General features: G+C 49.7%; 1 protein-coding gene across 1 annotated transcript in view; it reads left to right on the forward strand.

The window, feature by feature from the left end:
* Positions 1-26,426, forward strand: part of DSCAML1 (DS cell adhesion molecule like 1) — a 390,413-nt gene that overhangs the window by 261,368 nt on the left and 102,619 nt on the right. Inside the window, exon 4 of the mRNA XM_004385674.2 lies at positions 19,545-19,691. Within this exon, the coding sequence (XP_004385731.1) occupies positions 19,545-19,691 (147 nt within the window). The remainder of the gene's footprint in view (positions 1-19,544; positions 19,692-26,426) is intronic.

Raw genomic sequence — 26,426 nt, forward strand, 5'->3', positions numbered from 1 at the left:
GCAGAGGAAACTTCATGGCCCTTTCAACCCAAAACATTAATTAGAAGAAAGCTCAGCATATAGGGTGAATCCCATGAAGAGGCAGCAGGAAAGAAGGGACACGCCTGTGTCTTGACCCCAAACCATGTCTGAGGCATCCCCAGGAGGAGCCCAAGTCCAGAATAGCCCTTGACCAGGGGCAAGAGGGCTGCGCTGGGCAGAAACTCTGGCTGTGGATCAGCAGGGCATTTTCAGGGACGGGGAGCCTGGAGGAGTTAACAGGAAATTGCCGGAGTTAGAAGGTGAGCCTGGAGCTGATTCTAGGTTAATTTGGAAACAATTTTGTGATCGATTGTGCAGAAAGTGTCAGAGACTGAGAGGTGGGAAATTGCACCTGTCTGGTGAATGAGTTCAGAATTCCAAGTGCCTGTGAGGACCGGGGAGCTGGCGCCACTCTGGGCCATGCCAAAGTGGGGGACACAGCATGTGCCGAGGGAAGAGTCCTCCCGAGGGAAGGGTCCTGCCGAGGAAGCAGCGGGGCCAGAGCTAAGCTGAGAGAGGACGCCGACTACAGACAAGGCCTTGTGGGGCCAGTGTCACAGCTCAGAATATATATGCACAAAGACAATATATGCACAAAGAGCGTATCAATAATTGTCAATTAAGCCTCTACTGTGTGCCAAGACTTACCAGTTGCCGTCGAGTCAATTCTGACTCAGGCAACCCCATGTGTGTCAGAATAGAACTGTGATCTGTCAGGTTTTTGATGGCTGATTTTTTTGGAGGCACATCACCAGGCCTTTCTTCCTAGGCACCCCTGGGTGGACTCAAACCTCCAACTTTTAGTTAGTAGCTGAGCGTGTTAACTGTTTGCACCACCCGGGGATCCCCTAGTGCCAAACTTTTGCCGACATTTTTCATATAATATGCGTAACACCCTGAAAGATGGCCGCCATCATCAGCTAATGCCAATAAGCAGATGCTGAACCTGCACTACCCAGGCACTATGGGGGATTTGAGGCTTCTATCCTTGAGGAGCCATGGAGTGCAGAGTTCAAATCCCAATTATGGCTTTTTCTGTGTGCCCTGTGACAAGTTTCTGAATCTCCACGAGCCCAGCTTCCTTGTCTATAAAATGGAGACCGTATTGCTTACCTCTTAGAACTGTTGTCAGGATTAAACTGTGGCAATGTATCCAAAGCATCTAGCACTATGCACGCTCATTATGGGACTCTCCAAACGAGAGGGACATCCGTACCATCCTCCCCTTCTCTTCCCCCATCCACTGCCACCAAGGAAGACGAGCCATCAGTGCATTCTTTAAAGTCAATAATAAAAGGCGAGTATATATGAAAACTGGGTAAGTGTACAGATGCCATGAGTTAGAGGAGAAAGAGATGGCTATAGGCTGGGCAGGGGAGAGGGGTAGCCGGGGACAGGGGTGCTCCTGGAGAAGTAGGGTGTAATTTAGAGCTAAGAGGTGGGTGAGTGTACAGGAGTGTTGCGGAGTGTGGATGGGATAGTAGAGTTGGGCCGAGTGCATGTGTATCACATCGTTTCAATAAGACAGACTCACACTGGGAGCTGATAAGACACCATTGTTGATGGGACCCTGTACATTGCTACCTTTCCTGATAAGGAGCCTAGCTGGCATTGCTGATATGCCACACAGTCTTCTGATTGGCCGTAAATCAGAAAGGTAGATGCTCAGAATGGCAGAACAGCCTTTGCTGTATGAGCAGCAACAGAGGACTTTGAAGGGTTCTAAGAAGAGAGAAATGGGACTTGGGAGCAATCTAGAACCACCAAAAGGTGTGGTCACTCCGGGCTCCTGAGTAGTTTCAAGGAGACATTAGCTGGATTCTCCCTTCCCAGGAAGCTGTGTAGTAATAACGAGAGCAATCTATCAGCTAGGGAACCATCACCGTGCAGGACTGGGCCAGGTGCTCTAATTCTTGCCACAGCTCTGTGTGATCGGTACTACTGTTAGCACAATGTTATAGTCCAGGATACTGAGTTGGAGAGCTGAGCCTGTGCAAGGTCACACCGATGGGACCGAAGTCTGCCTGACTTCAAAGCCCAAGGACTTAACCACTGAGGTAGAAAGGCCAAGATCCATGCACTCATTCATTCATTCATTCAACAAATATTTATCGAGTGTCCCCATGTGCCAGGCATTGTGCCCAAAACTAAGCCTGGAGCAACGAACAGTGTCGGCAGCCCTGACCCTCGTGGAGGTCATGGTCTAATTCACCAGCATGCAGGGTGCCTTTACCATGTTCTAGGCTTGGGCTGTGCTGGGGCCTGGGGAGACAGGAGGATAAACTGGCCAGCTGCTTCTGGCCTTTGGAGGCTTCATCCTCTCATCAGTGGGAGCTGCTTCTTCTCTGCAGCATGGAGGCCTCAGGGTGGGGAAGGTGGTGAATCAGGAAGCAAAAATAAAAAGAACAGAAGGGTGGTCACTGCCATTCCAGTGCCCCGTGGAGCCATGCAGGGGGCCCAGGGCTGACATCAGATGGCTTCATGAGGTTCCCAGTGCCATGTCCCTTTTAGCCACCTCCTCTTCTGGGACACTGTCTAAGATCAGCCTTCTCATCCCCTGTCTATAACCACCTGATGCGGGAGGCCTTCAGGGAGACCAAAGGAAGGAGCAGGAGGAGAGAAAGGAGATGAGCATCTTGGGACATCACTTCTGCAGTAGCTCATTGCACTGTCACAGCAGCCCTATGATACTATCACCTGATAGACAAGGAAACTGAGGCTCAGAGGGCTTCCTCTCTGGAACTTGCCTCCAGGTGACACAGCTACTCAGAGGCAGAGCTGGTTCTTCTCACTCCAGCTCCAGTGCTTTCTATTCATAGTGCAATCTGGCCAGAATGTATGGAGCACTTAGGAATTCCCAGCCCTGGCCTAGGTGGGATGGAGGGTTCGGAAGAGTGATGTATGATGGCCTTAAGGAACTTGCACTCCATTTGGGAATAGAAGAATGACCCACATGAACAGTTAGAATACAACCCAAATGTGAGACCAGAGGCCCTTCTGGGTCCCAGGGTACGGGCCCAATAGTAGGAGCCATGAATTGGTCTGGAAAGGGAGAGGGGACCTGTGTTAGCTAGACTCTCAGAGAGGGCTTCCTGGAGGTTTGAGAAAAAGCTTCCAGAAGGTGAATGGAGGTGGGTGGCATTCACTAGGGAAGGAACTGGTGAGAATGTCCATGGCAATGCAGTATACCAGAAAGCAGAAGAGCAAAAACATGACTTTGGAGGAGGTCTTGTTGTGATCTGGGGCAAGTTGCTTGACGTCTCTGATTCTCAGTTTCCTCATTTATAAGAAGGGAAGAAAAAAAATCTCTACCTCAGTAAGGGTGCAGCAAGGACTAAACAAGATATGGGCAGAGTGCCTGGCACCCATTCTATTGTTACTGGGCCTCTACCACTAAGCTGGGTGCTGGGGCTACAGCAGTGGCCAAGACCCACACTGGCTTGCCCTCAAGGGGCTTCCATTCTAGAGAGGGGGCCGGCCTGTAAAGACTCACTGCACTTTCCACCATAGCTGAAGGAGGAGGATGTGAGACAGAAAGGCTCATGAGAAGGGTCTTCTTGAGTCAGGGCTTTGAGCTGAGCTCTGAGGGTGGTCAGGGTGAACTTTGGGAAGGAGGTGGGAAGAGTGATCCAAGTCACCGCAACACTTGTGGGAAGCCTTGAGGAGGACGGAGCTCCACGCTCTGGAGGGCTAGAGGAAGGCTGGGCAGCTGGAGTGCCGGGAGAGGGGCATAGCTGGGGCAGGTGGGACCTGGGGGTGGATAGCTGGCTTCAGGGACCCTGTTAAGGACTTTGGTCTTTATCCTCAGAGAAATAGAAAGAAGTAAGATGGTTTTCGGCATGATCAGATTTCCATTTTAAGAGGATCTGGCTACAGTGAGGAGAATGAATTAGATGTGAACACAAGTACGTACCAGCACATGGTAAAAAACCAGTTGCCATAGAGTCAGCCCCAACTCATGGCGACCCCATATGTGTCAGAGTAGCACTGTGCCCCATAGAGTTTTTAATGGCTGATTTTTTGGAAGTAGATCACCAGGCCTTCCTTCTGAGGCACCTCTGGGTGGACTTGAACCTCCAACCTTTTGGTTAGCAGCTGAGCTCATTAACTGTTTGCACCATCCAGGGACTCCACAAGCACACAGTAGGCCCTTGATAAATGGTAGCATGGCCTTTATGGTACACACAGCGCACTATGGGGAGAGTCCACACAGCTGGGGACGGAGGGTGAAGCAGGGTATCAGGGCTCCAGGAGGATCAGGCTCTGGGGTCAGAATCGGATCTCCTACTCCTCTTACCAGCCAATGTAAAAGAAAAATCCCAAGTGCTCAGAGGCCGATGAGGGTGGGGATAGTCAGTCAGGGGAGGAGCAAAGGAGTGGAGCTCCGGAGGTGAGTGCTGGGCAGGCAGGAGATCACTATCCTCTTCCCGAGGGCCAAGGACTCAGAAGCCCCCCTCCCTGGCTATTGGGGTTCTGTGGAAGCAAGGTAACATTCCAGAATTGTGGTAACAGTTATTTCTATTACACCGCCAGCAGCTGACACACGGAGCCAGGGGCTTGGAGGAAGGCGCTCTGAAGCCCCCTGGCGGGTAGCATAAAAGTAGGGGTGGGGGTTGGGAGGAGGGTTGGAGGCTCTCACCCCCGGCTGGGCTCTGCCATGTGCAGCGGGAGAAGGACTGGGAATAAAGAGGCTTATTTCAGCACCCTGTTATTATGGCATCTTGTTTTCATAGTTTGTTCAACAAACCTCTCTCCCTCTCGCTCTCCCCCCACCCCCACCTTTTTTTCATCTTCCTCTCTCAGCAAATCCATTTAAATGCAATTCTATTTTTAAAGCGCCCCTCTCATGCATGTCTAATGAATGTCAGGGAAATGCTATTACAATGGGGCTGAGGAGGATCCAATCGGCAGTGTGTGTACAAGTCATTTGAAAGGAAGCCTGGGAGCGCTCCAGTTTTATTACAGCATAATTAGAAATAAAATCTTGTTGCAACAGGAGAATGAGAGATGTGTGCTAATCCTGTGGTCAAGAAGACAGAGCTGTATTTGGAGAAAAAGATGCAGGGAGAGAGACTAGCCACTGCGCCTCCGCCCAAGCCAAGGTTCTCCTGCTTCTCCTCCTTGAGCCCCTGGGCTCACCCCACCCCTTTGACACCACTCCCTGGAAGGGACTCCAGAGACAGTGCTGGGTCAAGCTAGATATTAGCTGCCCATGGTGGTCAATCTGCCAGGGCCCCAGGGGAGCCAAGCCTGGTCCTTCCTGGAAATCCACACCCTTCCACTGACTTGAGATCCCAGTTTGTGGGCAGTTAGAGGTGGTGGGTGTCATGGATTGAATTATGTCCCCCAAAAAAATGTGTGTATCAATTTGGCTGAGCCATGATTCTCAGTATTGTATGGTTGTCCTCCATTTTGTGATTGTAATTTTATGTTAAAGAGGATTAGGGTGAGATTTTAACACCTTGACTAAGGTCACATCCCTGATCCAATGTAAAGGGAGCTTCCCTGGAGTATGGCCTGCACCACCTTTTACCTTATACGAGATAAAAGGAGATAGAGTGGGGACCTCATATCACCAAGAAAGCAGTGCCAGGAGCAGAGCACGTCCTTTGGACCCGGGTGTCCCAGCACAGAGAAGCTCCTAGTCCCGGGGAACATTGATGAGAAGGCTGACAGAGAAAGCCTTCCCCTGGAGCTGATGCCCTGAATTTGGACTTGTAGCCTACTAGACTGTGAGAGAACAAATTTCTCTTTGTTAAAGCCATCCACTTGTGGTATTTCTGTTATAGCAGCACTAGATGACTAAGATAGTGGGGATAGTTGGAAAAGCCCTAGCTTGGAGGCAGAGCCAGGTCAAGTTCTCAGCCCCTCATGTGTAAGCTATACATTCATTTACTCACTCAACAAATGCCTCCTGACTGCCTGTTATGTGCCAGGCACTGAGCTGGGTACATTCATTATCTCATTTAATTCTCACAGGAAAAAGGTTCGGAGAGGTTAAGCAGTTTGCCCAGCATCATCCGGCTAGAAAATCTAACACAACTGGAACCCAAACCCTTCTGACTCCAGTGACTGGCTCTTTCTGCTCTACCAAGCTGTCGACTTCCCATGTCCTTCTGAGTCCTTCATTCATTCATCCCTCCATTAACGCCATCTTCTATAGAGCCCAAAAGGCAGAGATATAGATATGGGACCTGGCTAATCCCTTGTACAGGACAGAACAGAGACTCAGGAGTGGGGACAGCTCAGCACAATCAGGAATACAGAAAAAGTCCACAGGGGGTGTTATATCATATCCATGCAGAAAATGACTCTGGCCCAGGGGAGTTGAGTCTCAGCACCTCTTCAGATCTCCAAATGAGAAGGGGTTAAAAGGGGAAGAGACCCCCACCTTGCGCCACAGGGATTTTACCCTTGCACGACCAAGTGAAGGGAGATCACAGAAATACAGAAAAGTAGAGCTTGGGAGCTACTTTCAAGGTCAAATGGTTCATTTAGGGAAACGAGGGCCCAGACGGGTGATAAAACTCGTCAACGTAAGTCACACAGCAAATTAGAAACCAGGTTTCTCGTCTCCCAGCCCAGTGCCCTCAACTGCCCTGCCTGCCTCTCCATCGACGTTTCCAGAGGGAAAATTCCTGTAGGTGACATTTCTAGGCCATGGCACTCCTTCAAGAAAGTTTCAACCATTCTTAGAAGTCCACAGCTTAGCAGGGGCATGAGGCATAAGGAGGCTGCCCCAGTGCACTCAGTTCAAGGTCAGCAGAGCTTTAGAGCTGGACCTGGCCCAAGAGCCTGATCTAGCCTTAGATAAGACAGCCCCTCAGCCAGCCTCGAGGAAGAAACTGAGACTGAGTCATCTCCTGCTAAGGATAGGATAATACTGGCTTCTGTGACCACTAGCCCTCTCACCCAGAGGTGGGGGTGGAGGAGGAAGGGCACAGACCTGCTCTCCAAGGCCTCCTGGGATTATATGGCAATACTTTGTGTGGCCCCTCAGGAGCCTGGCATGCCAAGCCCCAGCCCAGCCTGGCTCTATACTTCGAAGATGAAAATGAGGCCATGGTGTCTACCTAAATCTCTGGGAGCCTCTAAGCCAGGTCCATAAACCTGTCACCTGCCAGGTCACCTGCCCTTCCTCTAGCTTTGGCATTCCGCTCGCTCTTCCAGCCAGTGAGCAAGCAGTGTCTGGCTGGGCATGCCGTGGCGTAAGCATACGAAGTCAAAGGACCCACAGCCTTACCCACCAAATCTCCTCATGACACAGGTAGGATTTCAGTTCACTCAGCCTGATTTCAATTCCGTGTGGAAAGAGCTATAGGCTGTGAGACAGGAAGTCTCTCTTTACATCTGCCTCTAACCCAGACTAGCTGTGTAACCTACTGTGCCTCAGTTTCCCTGTGTGCAACATGAGGTGTTGGATCAGATCTGCGTCTTTGATGGAGAGTGCAGATGAGCCTCTGCCTACGTTAAAAGGCCCCCGCCCACCTCGTCCCTGACCAATGCCTCCAGCTCCCTCCTGCCTCACCTCAGTTCCTGGCACCTGATATACATTGAGGGCTCCAGGCTGTCTCTCCTCAGCCTCACACTCTCACTCCCTGAGCCCAACAACGGTTGGTGGACCTGGTGACCTTCAGGATGGCTCTTCTTTTCCTCCCCCCCACCCCCGCCACACCCCTTCCCTAACATTTTCCAAAGCAGGGCCCAGCTCCAGAATTTGAGTGCTGGAAGGGTCCTGGGGGGATAGCATGTCTGAAGGCTCCATTACAGAGGAGGCAAGTGAGGAGGAGCTAGGACTGACAGCCAGCCAGGGCCAGAGCTAGGACTGGAGTCCAAGTTCCTGACTACATCTGTGTGCTTTGCACTGTGCTGCAAATCCTTCTCAAGGGCACTGAGTCCAGAGCTTATAATCCTGGGAGTCCAGAGTCCAGGAGGAGGGGAAGAGGACCAATAGGGCTTTGGCTTCCCTTGGGCTTTTCAACCCCAGGCTGGCAGGCACCCTCAGGACCCCCACCCTCCGCAGGAATAACAGCCAAAGGAACGAAAGGAAATGTCCAGCAGAGTCAGCCTTAAATAGCTCCCTGCAGGCTGCCCTGGTGCTGGGGCCCCCAGACCGAGGGCTACTTCAACCAGCCAGGAAGTATTGATCACCCGCCTGCCCTGCCCCACAGTGCAAATAGCTTGGGAGGAAAGAACAGCTGTGATCTCAGGGGCGCGTTATCTCATTAGTCTTATGAACTATCTATCCACAGGATCCAAGCTGTAGGTTGACCACATATGTTTTCATAAATTTATATTGGATAGGGCAGTAACTGGTAACCTGTATTGATTGCAATTTCTCTTTCGGCATTAGGAGGCCCCTGGGGGCCAATAGAGGCACTTGGAGGCACTAGTGTCCTGAGGCTTCGCTGGGAAAAAGAGTGGGCGTAATAGGCTAAGTACCTCCTCTCTTCACAGGGATGGATTAACCAGTAAGCATGGTATGCACCAGCTTGCAGTGAGCAAGGTACGCATGGGCTTCATTGTATTTACTTGCTAATCTGTGGTAAGCAATTTCACATGGGTTTCACCACATCTTTGATGTGGTGGGCGACCGGTGAAACTGTGTGCTACAGGTTGGTGGGAAGGCACAGCTGGGCACATGTGTACCTTGCTTACTGGGTAATCCAGCCCTGTTTCCAAGAGAGACAGAATGATTTTTCTGACGTGGGTCAAAGCCGTGTCTGTGCAGAGCTCAGTCCCGTTGCTCCACTCCCCCCACAGCCCTTGCACACACACACACACAAACATACACACACACACCCCGATACCTCCCATTCCCTACTGGGACCTTCCTTGTAGGGATGAGGGAGGTGGGCAGAGCAGGAAACCTCTCCCTCAGCTTCTGGTTTTCCTGCTTCGGGAAAGCATCTGAGTCTAGGAGCGGAAAAGCAACTCCCAAGCCCTACACGAATACCTGTTCTCAGGTGGATGCATCATGGACACACACCCCCTTGTGCTTTTGCACAATTTGTATCACAGTAATAACCTCTCCTTACATGTGTACAGTGCAATATGCAACACAACACCCTTTCATAAACATTGTCACACGGACACCACAAAAGAACCCTGTAAGCTGAACAAAACAGGGCTTAGTATCCCCAGTTTGCCGGTGAGAGAACAGAAAGGTTAAGGATAAGGTAGGTGGGAGGTCTCAAACCTCCAGCGACTGACTCCAAATGCAGTGCTCCACACCGCACCCATTGGAACATCCCTATCCCCAAGCTGCCAATCCCTTCGCTGGTCCCTATGATGAGCCATAAGCCCATGCAAGTGTACCCAACACATGTTCATGCATTGGCTTGTCCTCACAAGCACATGCAGCCGCCTGCCCACAATCACACCTTCCTGCTAACACATGACACTTGATCATGGCAGCATTTCTTTCCTCCCTAAGCTTCAGCAACTGAGTCCTCCCGAAACAGGTGACCGCATAATACCCCTGCCCTCTTCAATCCACACCAGCCTCCTCAGGGAGATCATCCAGCCATTCCTCCATTCAATAACTATAATGCCTTCTGAATCTGACTTTGTCTCACCTTTCTGCCCACCCACTCACTCTGGCCCTGGCCAACGAGAGGGAAGGCTCCACCAGAAGAAGCAAGGGGTCAGGGGACCAGCCACTGCCCAGAAGGGCTGGAGAGGCCCACTTCACAGGGAGGGGTTGGCCAAAACCCCCTCCAAAATGCAACAGCTGGGTTTGAGGAAAACAGCTCTGGATTTATGTTCAGGAGATTCGGGTTTGAACCCTGGCTCTTGCACTCACTAGATGCGGACTTGGACAAGTCTTTTAGCCTGAGCCACAGTTTCCTCGTCTGTAAAGCAAGAGGAGCAACATCTACTTATAGGCTTGTGATGAAGCTTCCAAGAGGGAATATACGGAAAAGTGCCAGCACAGTGCTTGACACATGATACACATGGTCAGTACATGGGTTCCTGTTGATTCATGGACCTTGGGATGTCTTGCCTGGATCCCTCTCCAAACCCAAGGCAGACTGTACCCATGCAGGGTACCTAAAACGGCTAAAGTGGGGAAGTTTACAGCTGCAGGTCCCAGACACAGGTCTTCTTCCTAAAAGCCCCAGCTATGGAAACCTCTGACATCTAAGCAATTGAACTTGCCTTAAGGCCAGTGGAGATGGAACCACCCAAGGCAACTGAATTCTAGGGCTCCTCTGCCTCCACCGCTGTGCCGCAGATCTCTTCTCTGAATGTTGGGCCATGAGACTCTAATGGTTTCATCTGGAACCAGCAGACCTCTGCTGCTAGTGGTGTCTCCTCTGGGCAAGAGTAGGCATTTCCAATCCAGCCACCTAAGGAAGAGGTTGCCCTGGTGGCTGCTATTTGAAAGGTGTGTTCAAACCCACCCAGCAACTCCACGGCCATGGCTCCCATAAAGATTACAGCCTTGAAAACCCTATTAGGCAGTTCTACTCTGTCACATGGGGTCTCTATGAGTTGAAAATGGATTCTAGAGCACACAACAACAAGGAAGAGGTAGGCCCGTCAGGGAAGGACAATGGAAGGAGAGCCTCAGGCATGCTGAAGGCGAGTATCTGCTTTCCTCCCTCTCCCTAGGTCCTGTGGGTTGGGGAGCTCAGCTGGGAGGCCCTGCAGGGGTTCACTATGAGGATAAGTGAGCCATAGCTTGCAATCCAGATTGCCTGTGCTCATGTTATTGTCTGTGTTCACTCCTTGTTGTTAATTCCAAACTGTCAGTCTTGCTGTTATGTCTCAGCCTGGCCTCTGCTAAGCTCTGGGGAATCAAGGAAAGGATCTAAATGACCTGAAGGGGGAGCAGTGCCCCAGACCATTGCATTGTGGCAGTGGTGGTTAGAGGAGGAAGATCCTCAGAGTAAGGGGGACCTCAGACACAGGAGTCCAGGCCAGAGGTCCAGCCGTCTCACCCCATGTGGACATTCCTCCTCCGCTGCCGGCCTCAGAGGATTCATTCAGTCACACATGTTCACTGAGCAGCTATTATGTGCCAGACGCATTCCAGAGCCAGGACACAGTGGTGAACTAAAATAGCTCCTTGCTGTCAAATAGAAACACGTGCTGTGAAGACAAAGCAGGGTAAGGAGCTGGACAGGGAGGGAGGCAGAGTCTAATTTTGAGAAAGTGGTCAGGTAGGTTCTCTCCAAGGAGCTGGCCTTTGAGCAGAGACTGGAATGAAGCTGGGGTGAGTCAAGGGAAGAGCATTTCAGGCACAGAAGGAATAAGCAAAGGCCCTGGGGTGGAAAGGAGCGCGCACACACACACACACACACACACACACACACACACACACACACACACACACTGGTTTTAAAACCATTCTAGTAGATGTTTTCCAAGGGGCTTTGCAGTTTTGACATTCTTTAAGCTATGAATTTATAAATTGCTGGGAGGGAAGGAACCTTAAAGAAGATCTGATTTATTTCTCCCGTTCAATACTTAAATCCCCTGTGCGATATCTCAGCCAAGTGTTCCTTCAGCTTCTGCTTAAATACCCCTGTTGACAGAACACTCACTACTTCGCAAAGATACTCATTTTAATCTTTGATAATACTGACTTTTGAATGCTCACAAATAATTATTTTTAAAGGCCTAATTGGCCCTAGTGGCGTAGTGGTTAAGAATTTGGCTGCTAACCAAAAGGATGGCAGTTTGAATCCACCATCTGCTCCTTGGAAACCCTGTGGGGCACTTCTACTCTGTCCTATAGGGTCACTATGAGTCAGAATTGACTTGACGGCAACGGGTACGGGTACGGGTAATTGGATATAGTAGAGATAGTAATTAGCATAGGCAAGAGGTTTGCCAAATACAGAAGCACTCAGGAATGGAGGTGGATGTTATGGAATGAATTGTGTCCCCCAAAAATATGTGTTGTCAACCCTAGCCTCTATGCCCCTGTTTATAGTCCCATTTGGGAATGCATTGTCTTTGTTACGTTAATGAGTCAGGATTAATGTAGGGTGTGTTTTGAGTCCATCTCTTTTGAGATACGAAAGAGATTAAACAACAAGGGAGTGAGCAGAGATGGGGTAAGATAGATGCCAAGACACATGGAGATCTCCTAGGAACCAGGAAGCAGAAGCTGAAGAGACAAGAACCTTCCTCCAGAGCTGACAGAGAGAGAAAGCCTTCCCCTAGAGCCAGCACCCAAAATTTGGACTTTTAGCCTTCTAAAACCATGAGAAAATAAATTTCTGTTTGTTAAAGCCACCCACTTGTGGTATTTCTGTTATAGCAGCACTAGATATTGAAGACAGTGGGTTAATCCAGGAAGACTTCCTGGAGAAGATGAGTTTTGAGCTAGGATCAGACTTTTCTGAGTTGCAGTTGCCCAGTGAGTGAAATGGAGATAGAACTACCTCATACACAGAGTTCTGGGAAGTTTCATTCAGTCATTCATTCCAGAAATATTTATTGAGTACCTATTTTGTGACAGGCACTGCCTTCACACTGAGTGAGATGGGAAACCATTGGAGGGTTTTGAGCAAAGGAACCCACATGATCTGACTTAGTTTTTAAAGTAGCACTCTGGCTGCACATGGAAGCGGGGAGGCCAGTTAGGAAGCTGCTGTTCCAGGCTTCATTGTCTTCCCTTCGCTTGCTCTAGAGACTGGCGAGGGATCTGCCCAGTTCATACCCTTCCCCAAGCCCTCATCTTACCCCTCACCTCTTCCTGCCACCCTGTTGCCACCAAACTCACCCTTACCCCTTCCTGAGAGGAGAGCCAGGGGCTCCACCTTTGCGGAGGGCAGATTCTCTCTAGCTCCCTGGGCCCAGCCCCTCTGGGGCTGCCAGGAACCCCGAGATCTCTATCAATTATCTCTCTGTGACTCCTGCAGCTCCAGGGAGTCTCCAGGGCCCAGCTCTCTGACCTTTTAGAAAAAGACAGAAAAAATGCTGTCAGCTCACTTAGCACCTGTGTTCAGGGCCTCAGAATAGCCAAGGAGGGGCTGCTTCTGCATTTCCAAGCTCCCTACTCCCCAAGCCAGCTCCCGGGGAGAAAGAGGGAGAATTTGCAGGATGCGTGACCATAGAGAGGAGCTGAGAGCCCTGAGCCCCCATCCCTAGCCCGCCCCCAGCCTTTCCTCTTCCTGAGATAGAGTCCACTTAGGCCAAGGGACTTGTATTGGGGATTTCACATGCAGTATTTCATCTAATCGTGTCAGCAACCCTGTGATGAAGTACTATTTCTTATCTCCATTTTCCTGAAGGAGAAATGGGACTCCACAAGTTTAGTGTGAGCATAGAGACATCAACTGTCAGAGTGGAAGGGCCCTGAGGAGCTTATCGAATCCGGTGGTTCTCTGCTCTGGCTGCACATTCGAATCGTCTAAGAAGCTTTTAAAAAATACTGGTTTCCAGGCCATAACCCCAGAGATTCTGAATTTAATTTTAAAAGCTCCTTAAATGGTTCTATAGGAGCCCTTAGTAACTACTGTAGCACTCAGCTCTCAGCTGCTAACCAGAAGGTTGGCAATTTGAACTTACCAGCCCCTTCCAAGGGAGAAAGATATGACAGTCCGCTTCTGTAAAGATTCCCGCTTACAGGGAAGTTCTACGCTGTCCTATAGGGTGGCTATGAGTCGGAATCAACTCCACGGCAATGGGTGGTTTTTTGTTTGTTTGGTTTGGGTTTTAGATGATTCTAATGTACAAACGTGGTTAGAAGCCATTCACCGAAACCAGCTCCCTCCATTTATGGATGGGAAAACTGAGGGGCTGACTGGAGACTGGGCTTACCTGAGGACACCCCACCTTTGGTGGCAGAGCCAGGCTCCAGCCCAGCCCCTAAGCCCCGTTGTGTGCTGGCCCCACCACACCCAGCAGCTTACCTCCTCTTTATTCTCCTCCTGTCCCTCATGGCTTCCACGGAGCCACCTCCCTGCCTTTCACAACCTTCCCAGCACCGACCGCCCCGCCTTTCACAGTAGGACACTGTCATCTACTGTGCAATCCCAGAGTGCAGAGGCCAGGTCCAAGACCTCTCCATGGAGCCCAGCCCAGGTCCTAGAGACACTCCATAAAGACTTGATAAATTGAACCAAATTCAATTGAATGGAAGGTAGTGAGGACCCCACTGACAGAAGTAACCAAGCAGAGGCTAGCTGACTATCTGTCCATATGAGAGGTCCTGTTATTCTAGGAAGCCAGTCTAGCACAGAGCTTTGGTAGAATATAGGAAGTGCACTAATAGTCCAGGTTCTTCCACTTACCAGCTGTGTGACCTTGGGTGGATTATTTAACCTCTCTGTGCTAATACTACTATTAGTAATATAATAGTATCCTTTTCAAAGGGTTGTAGGGATTAAGTGAGATAATGAACGTAAAGCCGTTGGCCTAACATGTAATAGGTGCTCAATAAATACTAGCTTTAGAGAAAAGCAAAGGCCTGCTCCAGATCACCAGGAAAGAGGATGGCTAACCAGGTGAGAGTATTTATAGTAATAATAAAAAGAAGAAAAGGATTCATTCAGCACACACAGCATTCCCCTGGTCATGAGCAGGTCAGCAGGTCAACATTTGAGACACCACAATCAAGCAGTGTCAATGGCAGCATCCATGTCCAAACGCAGCTCTTCTGACTCTACGTCCTGGACTTGGAGCCTAAGGGAAAATGACTGTTATGAATTTAATTGTGTCCCAAAAATGTGTGTCAACTTGGCTAGGCCATGATTTTCAGTATTGTGTGGTTGACCACCATTTTGTGATTTAATGTGATTATCCTATGTTTTGTAAATGCTGACATTTATGATGTCAATGAGGCAGGATTAGAGGCAGTTATGTTAATGAGGCAGGACTCAGTCTACAGGATTAGGTTGTATCTTGAGTCAATTTCTTTTGAGATATAAAAGAGAGAATCAAATAGAGAAGAGAGGACTAATTACCACCAAACAAGAAGAGCCAGGAGCAGAGTTCATCCTTTGGACCCAGGGTCACTGCGCTGAGAAGCTCCTAGACTAGGGGAAGATTGATGACAAAGACCTTCCCCCAGAGCAGACAGAGAGAGAAAGCTTTCCCCTGGAGCTGGCACCCTGAATTCAGACTTCTAGCCTCCTAAACTGTGAGAGAATAAATTTCTGTTTACCAAAACCGTCTATTTGTGGTATTTCTGTTATAGCAGCAATAGATAACTAAGACAATGACCTTCCAAGGTAAACCCACAGGGACACTATTGGCATTTGGGTTGGGAGAGTTCTTTGTAACTCAAGACTATTTTGGGCAGAATACTGCAAATGTCCAGTACTCCTGGCCCTTGACCACTGAATGCCATTACCAGTTGCCACTGAGTCAATTCTGACTCATGGCAACCCCATGTGTGCAGAGTAGAATTGCTCCATAGGACTTTCAAAGACTGTGACCTTTGGGAAGCAGATACCTAGGCCTGTTTTCCGAGGCAACTCTGGGTGGGTTCGAAACACCGATCTTTAGGTTAGTAGCCCAGAACTTAACTGTTTGCACCACCCAGGGATTTCAAATGCCATTAATACCCCCCAGTTATAGGGTCAACCAAAATTGATCCCATACATTTCCAAATGACCTTAGGGTGGGGCCAGACCTGGAGGTACTGGCTTCATTGACAGTCACTCCCTCCTTCCTCCAGCTGGATGCAGCCTGTCCAAGGAGGAGAATCCAAGCATGTAGAGTAGCTCCTCCTCTACCCATTCCAGGATGGATGGTCCCATCGGGGTGCAAAGTACTGTTGCCAGCCTGCTAGCGCACCCCACAGGAGCCAGCTTGAAGGCCAGCCATGCTGTCCAGCCCCAGCCGCCCAGAATCCCCCACCGGCTGGCTCTGCCCCCCCTCCCCTCTCAACACTGTACGACGCTCACTTCACAGGCCTCCTGCTCCTTCCCTTCCCCAGCAGGGCCCATCATCTGATTCTCATCAAACATGCAGAACCAATGGTGCACAAGTTCCCCCCAGAGGGTATTAACATAATACCCCTGATTTCTCCTTTCCCTCTCCATGCTGTGCAGCCCTCTGGCTGCGGCCTGCCTTTGTTTCAGGAGGAGCAGTACACTGTGTCTGAAAATGTTACAGCAATTAAATATGCACAAAAAAGGGGAAGGGAGGGGGGAAATGAGGACAATGAAGGATGTGAAACATCAGATGCAGCAGCTGCTTGTTGCTATAGAAACCCCAGCTCCCCACCACCATCACTGCAGCCCCCCGCTTAGATTCTCGGTAGGGCCAAGTATTCGGTTGGCCCTGGGGTACTGGGAGCTGTGGGACCACAGGGTCCTAACTGCCCGGGGCCGGAGCACCTGTGAGCTGCCCGCGTTGTGGTGTTTGTATTGTTGCTGTTTTTCTCTTTCCTGTTTTTCCTTGGGTGTCTGATCACCCCACCGCCGCCACCCTCCTACCCTGGTGCTTCTGATTGGCAGCAATACCCTCCAATAGTTCTGCATTCCAGTTCCAGTTACATAATAAATTATGGGAGGGTGTCTGCATTTGACTCTGGATGTCACAACATGGAGACAAAACAGCACAGGCAGAGTCCGATGGGGGAGCAGGCTTTAGGCTTTCTCCATTCCTTCCAAATACAGCAATGGGCACAACTCCCTCTTGGTTTCTTTTTGTCTTTGACCCCAGTGTGTCGGGGTGGGGGTGGGGGGGAGGGGAAGGCAGTCCACAAATCCCATGTTTCCAGAGGCTCTAGGGTTGGAACTGGCAGGCTGCCAGATGGCGAGTGTCCATTGGGAGAATTCCCAAAAAGATTCAGCTCTACAGGGACCAGTGTGAAGCCTCAGCCTTGGGTCCATATCAGCAGTTGTCCAAGATGGAGAGAGGGAAGTGTGGCCTAGCAGAAGCTCGCGGAGGCAAGACAAAGGCCTTTAGTTGACTGCAAGGTTAGTATGAGGCAGTGGTATAACGGGGCTGCCTTGCCACCTCCCTCAAAAAAGTGAATGCATTAGTCCTGCTTTCTTCTGCCCTGGTCAGATAAGGCTGATTGTTGGATCCCTGCTACTAAGCAAAGTGCCTGGCATGTGATAGGTCAAGTCCTATATGTGGAAGGAAGAAAGGGAGGGAAGAAGGGAGGGAGGGAGAGAGGGAGAGAGAAGGGAAGAGAAGAGAAGGAGAAGCAATTAGAAGAATTCTAGATAAATCAGTGGTTATACAGAAGCAAGAGGCCAGATTGATTTAAGTTATTTGAAACCATATTAAATAACTGAAGAAAAAGTCAAAGGGCATGATAGCTGCCTTCAAAATTGTGAGGGAGCATGTAGGAACAAGGCTCTGTAGGGCTCCAATGCCTGGAACTGTGGATGGAGAGCCACAGAAGGTCCCAGAGGACCCATGCGGGGAGCTACAAGGAGACCAGTTGTGGTCAAGGAAAATCTTTCTGAAGTCAGAGCTATCAAGTTTGGAAATGGCTTCTGAGCGAGGTAGTTAATTCCCCATCCCTAGAGATACTCAGGAAACCCTGGTGGTGTAGTGATTAAGAGCTACAGCTGCTAACCAAAAAGTCAGCAGTTCAAATCCACCAGATGCTCCTTGGAAACCTTATGGGGCAGTTCTACTCTGTCCTTTAGGGTGGCTATGAGTCAGAATTGGCAACAACAGGTTTGGTTTTTGGAGATACTCAAATAAAGCCTGGAGAACCCCTTGTCAAAGATGTGGTCAAGCACGTTCAATTTCCAACCCTGTAGTGGTTAAGAGTTTGGCTGCTAACCAAAAGGTCAGTAGTTTGAATCCATCAGCTGCTCCTTGGAAACCCTATGAGTCAGTTTTACTCTTTCCTATAGGGTTGCTATGAGTTGGAATGTGTCCTTTGGTCAGGTCCCTGCCTCCAGATGCTAAGTCTTGGACTTGGACTTGGAGGGGTGGGGACAACACAGAAAGCTTCCAATAGAAGGGCAAGCCAGAGTCAGAGCTCTTGGCATAGGTTAAGGAGTACCACCCCTTAAATAATAGGATTTGAAGGGCATGGTGCTACCCAAAAGTTTTCCTGTGAAAGCTTGGCATTCCAATGTTAGTGGGCCTTTCTTGTGGGTGCAGCAGTGCCCTCTCCCCTGCAGCGTTCTTTCAGGTCACTATCACTGTCCTCATTCCCATGCCCTCCTCCCAGTGGAAATGGCAGCCTGGGTCCTCCATGTCTACCTAGGGAAGCACCTAAGACCCCTAGAGAGGAGGCAGAGGGATCCAAAGTTGGCTTCTCTACATTAGTCTGGCTCAGTCTTGGTGGGAGGGCGCTGCCATGAGTTTAGTGAGTCCAAAAGCCTAATGTAGGCCCTTCCCCAACTCCCAGGTCCTTATGCTCCGCTTTTTAAATCAGCCTTGATTGACTGAAGTTTAGGGTTTACCCTAGGACCTTGGACAAGGAAATTCACTTCACCTCTGAGTCTTGTCTTGTTATCTGCAAAATGGGTGTGTTACTACCTGTCTTCCCACTTATCTTCCCTTGTAAGTCCTCGTCTTCAAGGGGATAATGGGTATGGAGATAGCTGCGAAGTGTAAAGGCCAGTACCTGCCCCTTGCCTTGCACACAATAGGTGTTCAAAAACTGTTTGTTGAATGATTATTGTGTATCTTCATCTCCCTGTCCCCACTCCTAGTACAGCTCAGCCTCAATATTTGTTTGTTGAGTGGATTTGTTAGGTGCTGTTGGGTAGATTTTCTACTCCTAGTGACCCCAGGTGACAGAGTAAAACTGCCCCATAGGGTTTTCTAGGCTGTAATCTTTATGGAAGCCGATTTCCAGGTCTGTGTCTGGCTCTGTCGGGTGGATTCTAACCCACAACCTTTCAGTTAGCAGCTGAGCACTTAATCATTGCACCACCAGGGACCTTAAATGATGTAAATTGGAAGAAAAGGCTTCTGTTCGGCTCAGTGCAGAGTGAGAGCTGGGAGCTGGAAGACCTGCGTTGTGTCCACTTACTGGCTGGGTGCCTGGAGCCAGTCACTTCACCCTGAGTCTCAGTTTCCTTCTCTGTAAAATGGAGCCAACGTTCCAACTGTTGTGAGAGAAAACAAGCAATGAATGCAAAAGAACTTTGCAAACTGTAAACAGGAAGGAATGATGCAGATTAGTACTTACAGAGAGCATTTACTGTGTGCCAGACATGCCAGACATCTACCCTGTGAAGTATTATGTGTATCACAGTGTGCAGATAAGGCTCAGAGAGGCTAAGTAACTTGCCCAAGGTCACACAGCTTATAAGTGGAAGAAACGGATTGGAACCCAGGTCTCAGACTGATTCCACAGCCCAACCTCTTTCTGTTAAACCCCGAAGCGTTTACACTTAAAGGAGTAAATACTGTAATTTCTATTTGTCATTTATTTGTGTGTGGAAATGTATTCATCTTTTGGAGATGCTCCCCTGCTTTTGAGGCTCCACCAACTTCACCCTCTTATTTCCCCCATTGCCTCCTTTCCCTGGGCCGGAGCCCTGGCCCTGGAGGAGGCCAGCTGCAGGACTGAGCTGCCTCTGGTGGCTGCCCAGCCAGAGGAGTAATGGGCCATGTCCTGATTGTGTCTCCAGAAAACAGGTTTTTTATTACTTACCATGGCGGGCTGTACATCTCTGACGTGCAGAAGGAGGACGCCCTCTCCACCTACCGCTGCATCACCAAGCACAAGTATAGCGGGGAGACCCGGCAGAGCAATGGGGCCCGCCTCTCCGTGACAGGTAGGCTGAGAGGGCTGGTGGAGAACGGGAGGGGGTGGGATTGCAGGAAGGGCACCAGCCCACCCCTGGGACTCAGCATGACCACACTATAGACTGGGGAGTCATCTGTGTATGGAGGACTCAGAGAGGGAGATTGACGAACACAGGTACAGAAACCCACTGGAAGGACCTTGTCCAGTTTGGTTTTGGGTGCCTCTCACACAAGGACTCCAGAGAGAAATGCTTTTTAGAAGTATGTACCAGAGGAAGCTTAACTCTCCTGAAGAACGGATATGTTTTCATCTATCACATAATGAGGATTATGGAACCCATCCTCGCTTTCTTTTTTTTTTTTTTCTTTTGTGGCCTTTGCTGCCAGGAAGCTCATAGATCAAATCTGATACTCAAACATAGTAACTACTAGACTACTTTAGGGGGACTTTGTATTTCCTCATGTCTCGAAGTTTAAGATTCCCTTTTATCAATGATTATATGCGTATCTTTTATCGTAGGCCACCTCTCAACATTTAAAAGTAGGCAGAATATAATTTATAAACGAAAATATTTCTAAGCAGAATGAAGGATTCTTATTTTGGTATGCAAGTAGCCCTGGTGATGCAGTGGTTAAGCGCTCGGCTGCTAATTGTAGTTCAAACCCACCAACTGCTCCAAGGAAGAAAGATGTAGCAGTCTGCTTCCATAAAGATTTATGCCTTGGAAACCCTATGGAGCAGTTCTACTCTGTCCTTTAGGGTCGCTATGAGTCAGAATTGACTTGACAGCCATGGGTTTGGGTTTTGGTATTCTGGTGTGCTTACAGTTTCTTAGGGTTGGAGGCTAATATTTATTGAATCCCCGTGTGCCTGGGATTTCACTTGTTTGTTGTCTGCTGGGCACCGTGAGACAACTGTGAGGTGGCATTGTTCTCCCTATTTTTATGGGTGAGAAATCAAATCTTAGGAAAGTCAAGCAATTTTCCCTAGCTGTTTAACCAGCAGGAAGCACACCCAGAATTCAAACTCTGGGCTCCAGACTCCAGGGCCCTTCCATCTGTAGACCCCCACAGAAGGGGTCAATTACACACTCACATGCATGCTCCAGTCACAGAATTGAGAAGGGCATATGGTGGGATGCCCCTTGAGGAAGGCCTTCTGGGGCCATGGTTTTCAAACGTCTTTGGCAGCCATCTACAGACAGCCATTTTCTTTTTTTTAATTAATTTATTTTTTATTCTTTTTTTTTTAATTGTACTTTAGATAAAGGTTTACAGAACAAATAGTTTCTCATTAAAGAGTTAGTACACATATTGCTTTATGACAATGGTTAACAACCGCACAAAATAGCAACACTCTCCCTTCTCATCCTTGGGTTCCCTATTACCAGCCTTCCTGTCCCCTCCTGCCTTCTAGCCCTTGTCCCTGGGCTGTTGTGCCCCACTAGTCTTGCTTTGTTTTATGGGGCTGTCTAATCTTTGGCTGAACAGTGAACCTCGGGAGTGACTTCACTACTGAGCTAAAAGGGTGTCCGGAGGCCATACTCTCGGGGTTTCTCCAGTCTCTGTCAGGCCAGTAAGTCTGGTCTTTTTTTGTGAGTTAGAATTTTGTTCTCCATTTTTCTCCAGCTCTGTCCGGGACCCTCTGTCATGATCCCGGTCAGAGCAGTCAGTGGAGGTAGCCGGGCACCATCTAGTTGTTCTGGACTCAGTCTGTTGGAGGCCATGGTAGTTGTGGTCCATTAGTCCTTTGGACTAATCTTTTCCTTGTATCTTGTTTTCTTCATTCTCCCTTGCTCCCGAAGGAGTGAGACCAGTGGAGTATCTTAGATGGCTGCTCATAGGTTTTTAAGACCTCAGATGCTACTTACCAAGGTAGAATGTAGAACATTTTCTTTACAAACTGTGTTATGCCAATTGAGCTAGATGTTCCCCAAGACCATGGTCCCCACAGCCCTCTGCCCAGCAATTCAGTCCCTCAGGGAGTTTGGATGTGTTTATGGAGCTTCCATGACCTTTCCTTATACAAGTTGTGCTGGCTTCCCAGTATTGTGTACTGTCTTACTATTCACTGAAGTTACCACTTATCTACTGTACAGACAGCCATTTTCATCACAGCTTATGCAGTACATGCTGGTATTTTCTACCACGTGCATACTGATGCATCCTGATACTTTCTATTCTGTTCTATCCTATCTGATTTTTTAAAAATGCTGGCCACAATTTACAAATAGATTTACAACCTCCTAATGGTTTGTGACTTGCAATTTGAAAATCTCTGCTCTAGAGGAGATGGGATTGGAGTGGCTTTTGGAAGGAGGATGAATTGATAGTCAGACCACTTGGGTTCTGGAATTGTTTTTGACGGGTGCCTTCCAGTCAATTCTGACTCATGGTGACCCCATGTGACAGAGTGGAACTGCCCCATAGGGTTTTCTAGGCTGTAATCTTTATGGGAGCAGATCACCAGGTCTTTCTCCTGCAGAGCCACTGGATGGGTTTGAACCACCAACCTTTTGCTTAGCAGCTGAGCGCTTAACTGCTGTGTCACCAGGGCTCCTTTGGGTTCTGGGATTAAACCCAGCAAACCATGCAACCTCTCCGGACCTCTGGAAAAAGAGGTAGACTGGGTGACCTCTCCGATCGCGTCTGCCTCTGACATTCTGTGGTTTGTGAGGGCCACTCCGATGAGGGATGACTCTTGCCAGGACCCCTGTCATTTGTCTAACACATTTGGAGACATAACCAGGAGAGCAGGAACCAGGAGGGCAACCATCGGGCTCTCTGATTCACCCTTGTCTGTCCAGTGCCCTGTGCCCGCACACAGTAGGTGATAAGTAAATGTTTGTGGAATTACTCAGTGCCAAGGGAAACTGTGCTCTCCTAGGGGGTGGAGAGAAGTCGCTGCACTATGCTGCGCCATCTTTGTGGCTTGTCTTTGGAACCTGAGGCCCAATTCCCGAACGTGTTAGAGCCGTTCACTTCTAAATTACAGGGCCTTGTTTGCATGGTGTTTTGCATCTCATTTACATGCTTCTCAGACAGTGTGGGAAAGGCACAGAAATTCCTCCTCCCTGCAAGCAGGCTCCTTTCTCCTCCGCATACATCTGGCCCCTTCACCCTGCTCATCTCCTAGTTGACCTCTAGCTTTTGGGGGAGAATAGCTAGGAATCCTCACGAAGGACACTCTTTATTTATTTATTTATTTTTGTTTACTGTTGTAGTTTAAGTGAAAGTTTACATTTCAAGTTAGTCTCTCATACAGAAATTTATACGTACGTTGTTATGTGACTCTAATTTATCTCCCCATACTGTGACAGCACACTCCTCCTCTCCACCCCTGATTTCCCACGTCCATTCAACCAGCTCCTGACGGTCTCTGCCTTCTCATCTCACCTCCAGACAGAAGCTGCCCATTTAGTCTCATGTATCTACTTGAACTAAGAAGCACACTCTTCACAAGTATCATTTTATGTCCCACAGTCCAGTCTAATCTTTGCCTGAAGAGTTGGCCTCGGAAATTGTTTTACTTCTGAGCTGATAGAGAATCGGGGGCCATGCTTTCTGGAGTTTCTTCAGTCTCAGCAAATGACACTCTTTAAACTGGAGAATCTGCCAGCCCTTCTCCTTCCCCTCTTCCTTCGCCACCAGGAGAGGAGGAGGAAGGGAGGACTGGAAGAGAGTGCCAGACACCACGGAGAGACTCGGAGAAAAAGCTCAAAGGAAAAAAAGAGAAGTTAAGCTTGAAAGACACCCGGACAGACAAGTGGAGAGAAGCACAGGCCCAGAGAGAAAGACACAAGCCAGGGGAAAAACCAAAACGGAAAAACACAGAGAGACAAAGGAAGCTAGAAAGAGGAGACAGCGGTGACAGGATGAGCGAGATCAAAGGGCAGAAGGAGGGCGCTGAAGGGGAGCGCTCCGACGGGAGGGGAGGGTGCCCCGCGAGGTGACACGGGCCCTGGTGAAGTGATGTGACAAGACGATCCGCAAGCTGCTTGTCTCGGCAAAAATGATACTAGAGCGAGGCAGTGCAGAGGAGAGTGGGTGTCAGAGGCCAAACCCCCGCCCCACCCTCTCAGGCACCTCCGCTCCCCACTTCAGATCCACTCCCCTAGAGGCAACGGGCGGCAGGCTGGGAGAGGTTGGGCCTTGGTTGCAGCTGAGATGTTCCATCTCAGAGGCCATGGCCAGTGAGCTCCTGGGACTGGTGGCCAGGAGGGGCGTGGCTCCTCCCTGGCCAGAAGCTCTGAGCCAGCAGCTGGAGTCCAGGGCTGGGGAGATGCATCCGGGGGTACCTTGGCAGACGTAGACCCTGCCGTGGCACCTGGCAGCGGACGGGGTCTGAGCCGGGCAGCACCCCCAAAGGATGATAGCATGTTTGCACTAAGAATGCCCTCCCTTTGGAGACCTCTTCCCAGGGCCAAAACGCAAGAGGAGCCATAGCATAAGAATGATGCAGGCAGCGGTGTGTTGCAGGTGGTCCCTTCGTGAGGGCAAGAACCATATCTGTGGTTTCTTCAGTCTCGCAGATGTTTGCTAAAGTAAGGGAGGTGAGGAGGTGTATGGGAAAAAGGACTCGGTGAATGAGGCCAAACCTCTCACTATCTCAGCCTCACCACTACTAGCTGTGAGACCTGGCATAAAATAAATAATGGCTCGCAACCTCAGTTTCTCTATCTGTAAAATGGGAGTGACAAGACGTATCCACTGGGTTGTTGTGGGAATGAACTAGGATAACGGAGGTGAAAAGCTGAGCATACATAATGTGCCTGACACATAGGAAGCACACAATGGAGAGCAGCTGCTGTTACCGTTGCGGTTGTTGTCCTGTCGTTGTTGCCATTAATATTCTTACTGCAGTCGCCAAGTGTGGGGGAGGGGCAGCTTTCATTTTTCTGTATTTTCCAAGTTAGAGGAGGCACTTTCAAGAAGAATCGGAGCCCCCCACCCCCACCCCAAATACCACCTAATAACAACTGCTCCATACACGGTGGTGCTTTTTAGGTTCCCCGAGTGCTTTCGTGTGCATTAAATCACTGTGTCCCCACAACTCAGTGGGATAGGATTATCATCTGCAGTTATAAATGACGACACCAGCAACCACAGAAGCTGAGCCTAGGCTAAGGTCCCCCTGCTCACCAATTACAGAGCCGGGTACAGGAGCTGTGTTCCCTTTCCATGCAACCTTTCCATGCATCCCTGTCCAGATGGCTGAGAGAGTCCGAGCAGCCTCCTGGGGTGCCCCAGGCCCCAGGGCCTCTCTCTCCGCACCCCCAGCCCAGCCCATCCGTGCCCCAGCACACCCCCGGTGATTCCCAGGGCCGGGCCATCTGTCTCCCCCAGCCCTACACCGGCGCTGGCAGCGCCCGATCCCCCCGAGCTGCCGCCGGGTACACGCCGCAGCATTTTACTTCTGCTCCGGAGTAATGAAAGAGGTTTCTTTCCCTCAGAATTTAATTTCACGCCTGAGACTCGGTGATTAATTCCCTCCCCCCGCCCTTTCCTCCACCACCCTGACAGCCCCTCCGCTTGTAAATTCTGCGGTGTGCCACGGAATTTGTGTATTTTGCATCAATTAAGTGTCACATTGAGTAATTCTTCCCTGGCATCGGGTTTGTTTATCCCAACCATTCCCACTGGGGTGTGGGGGGGAAGAGGCCGCAGAACCTGGCAGGGAGGGAGAGTGGGCGCTGAATAGTAATTGGCCCACACATCTGCATAGCAATCTAGCGTCGGGAAAGCACTTTGACATACATTCTGCCATTGATCCCCTACAACCCCCGTGTGCACTCAGGAGTCCGCAGGATCACCCCCACTTTGCAGCGAGGAAGCTCAGCTTCTAAGAGATCATAAGACTCACCCAAGGTCTCACAACTTATCAGTGACCCAGATAGAATTTGCACCTGGGTCCCTGGTGGTGCAAATGGTTAAGCGCTCAGCTGTTAACCCAAAGATTGGCCATTCAAACCCACCCAGAGTCTCCTCGGAAGAAAGGCCTGGCAATCTGCTTCCAAAAGGTCACAGCCTTGAAAACCCTAAGGAGCACAGTTCTATTCTACATACACAGGGTTGGCTTGAGTTACAGTCGACTCCGTGGCAACTGGTTTGGTTGTTTTCGGGCTCCTTCTGCGGCCCCTAGGCAGCTCCTGAAGAACAAGGGAAGGTGGGAAGGAAGCAGGGCATCTTCTGGAAAGTCTTTCTCCCAGAGAGGAGGAGTCTTAGCCCTCCCCTCTCCAAGGCAGATGAGCTGAGGACAAAGGAGAGTCCTCATCAGTCAAGGAGGACCCACAGAGGGCAGGAGCTCTCACCATTCACTGTCAAGCAAAAGTCAGTATTTGGTTATTCCAGTTAGTCCATCTTGGACCTCATTTACTGAGTGAGGGGCGTGAGGGTGGACCTGGGTCCTGACCTTGGCTCTGCAGTGTGATCCTGGGCAGATCACTGACTGTCTCTGGTCCCGGGATCTTCATCTGTCTGCACCCTCCAAGGTCCCTAAGCCAACACTAACATTCCGTGAGCCCTGGTGGCGCAGTGGTGAAGTGCTTGGCTGCTAACCAAAACGCTGACAGTTCGAACCCACTCAATGGCTCCGAGAAAGAAAGACCTGGCGATCTGCTTCCGTAAAGATTACAGCCAAGAAAACTCTATGGGGCAGTTCTACTCTGTCACATGACGTTGCTATAAGTCAAACATCCATTTGACTGCCCCCAACAACAATAACAATAAAGTTCTGCAATCTGGAGTTGTATCCAGAAAAATCA

Source organism: Trichechus manatus, unplaced genomic scaffold (genome assembly GCF_000243295.1).
Source record: "Trichechus manatus latirostris isolate Lorelei unplaced genomic scaffold, TriManLat1.0 scaffold00143, whole genome shotgun sequence".
Classification (NCBI taxonomy): Eukaryota; Metazoa; Chordata; class Mammalia; order Sirenia; family Trichechidae; genus Trichechus; species Trichechus manatus.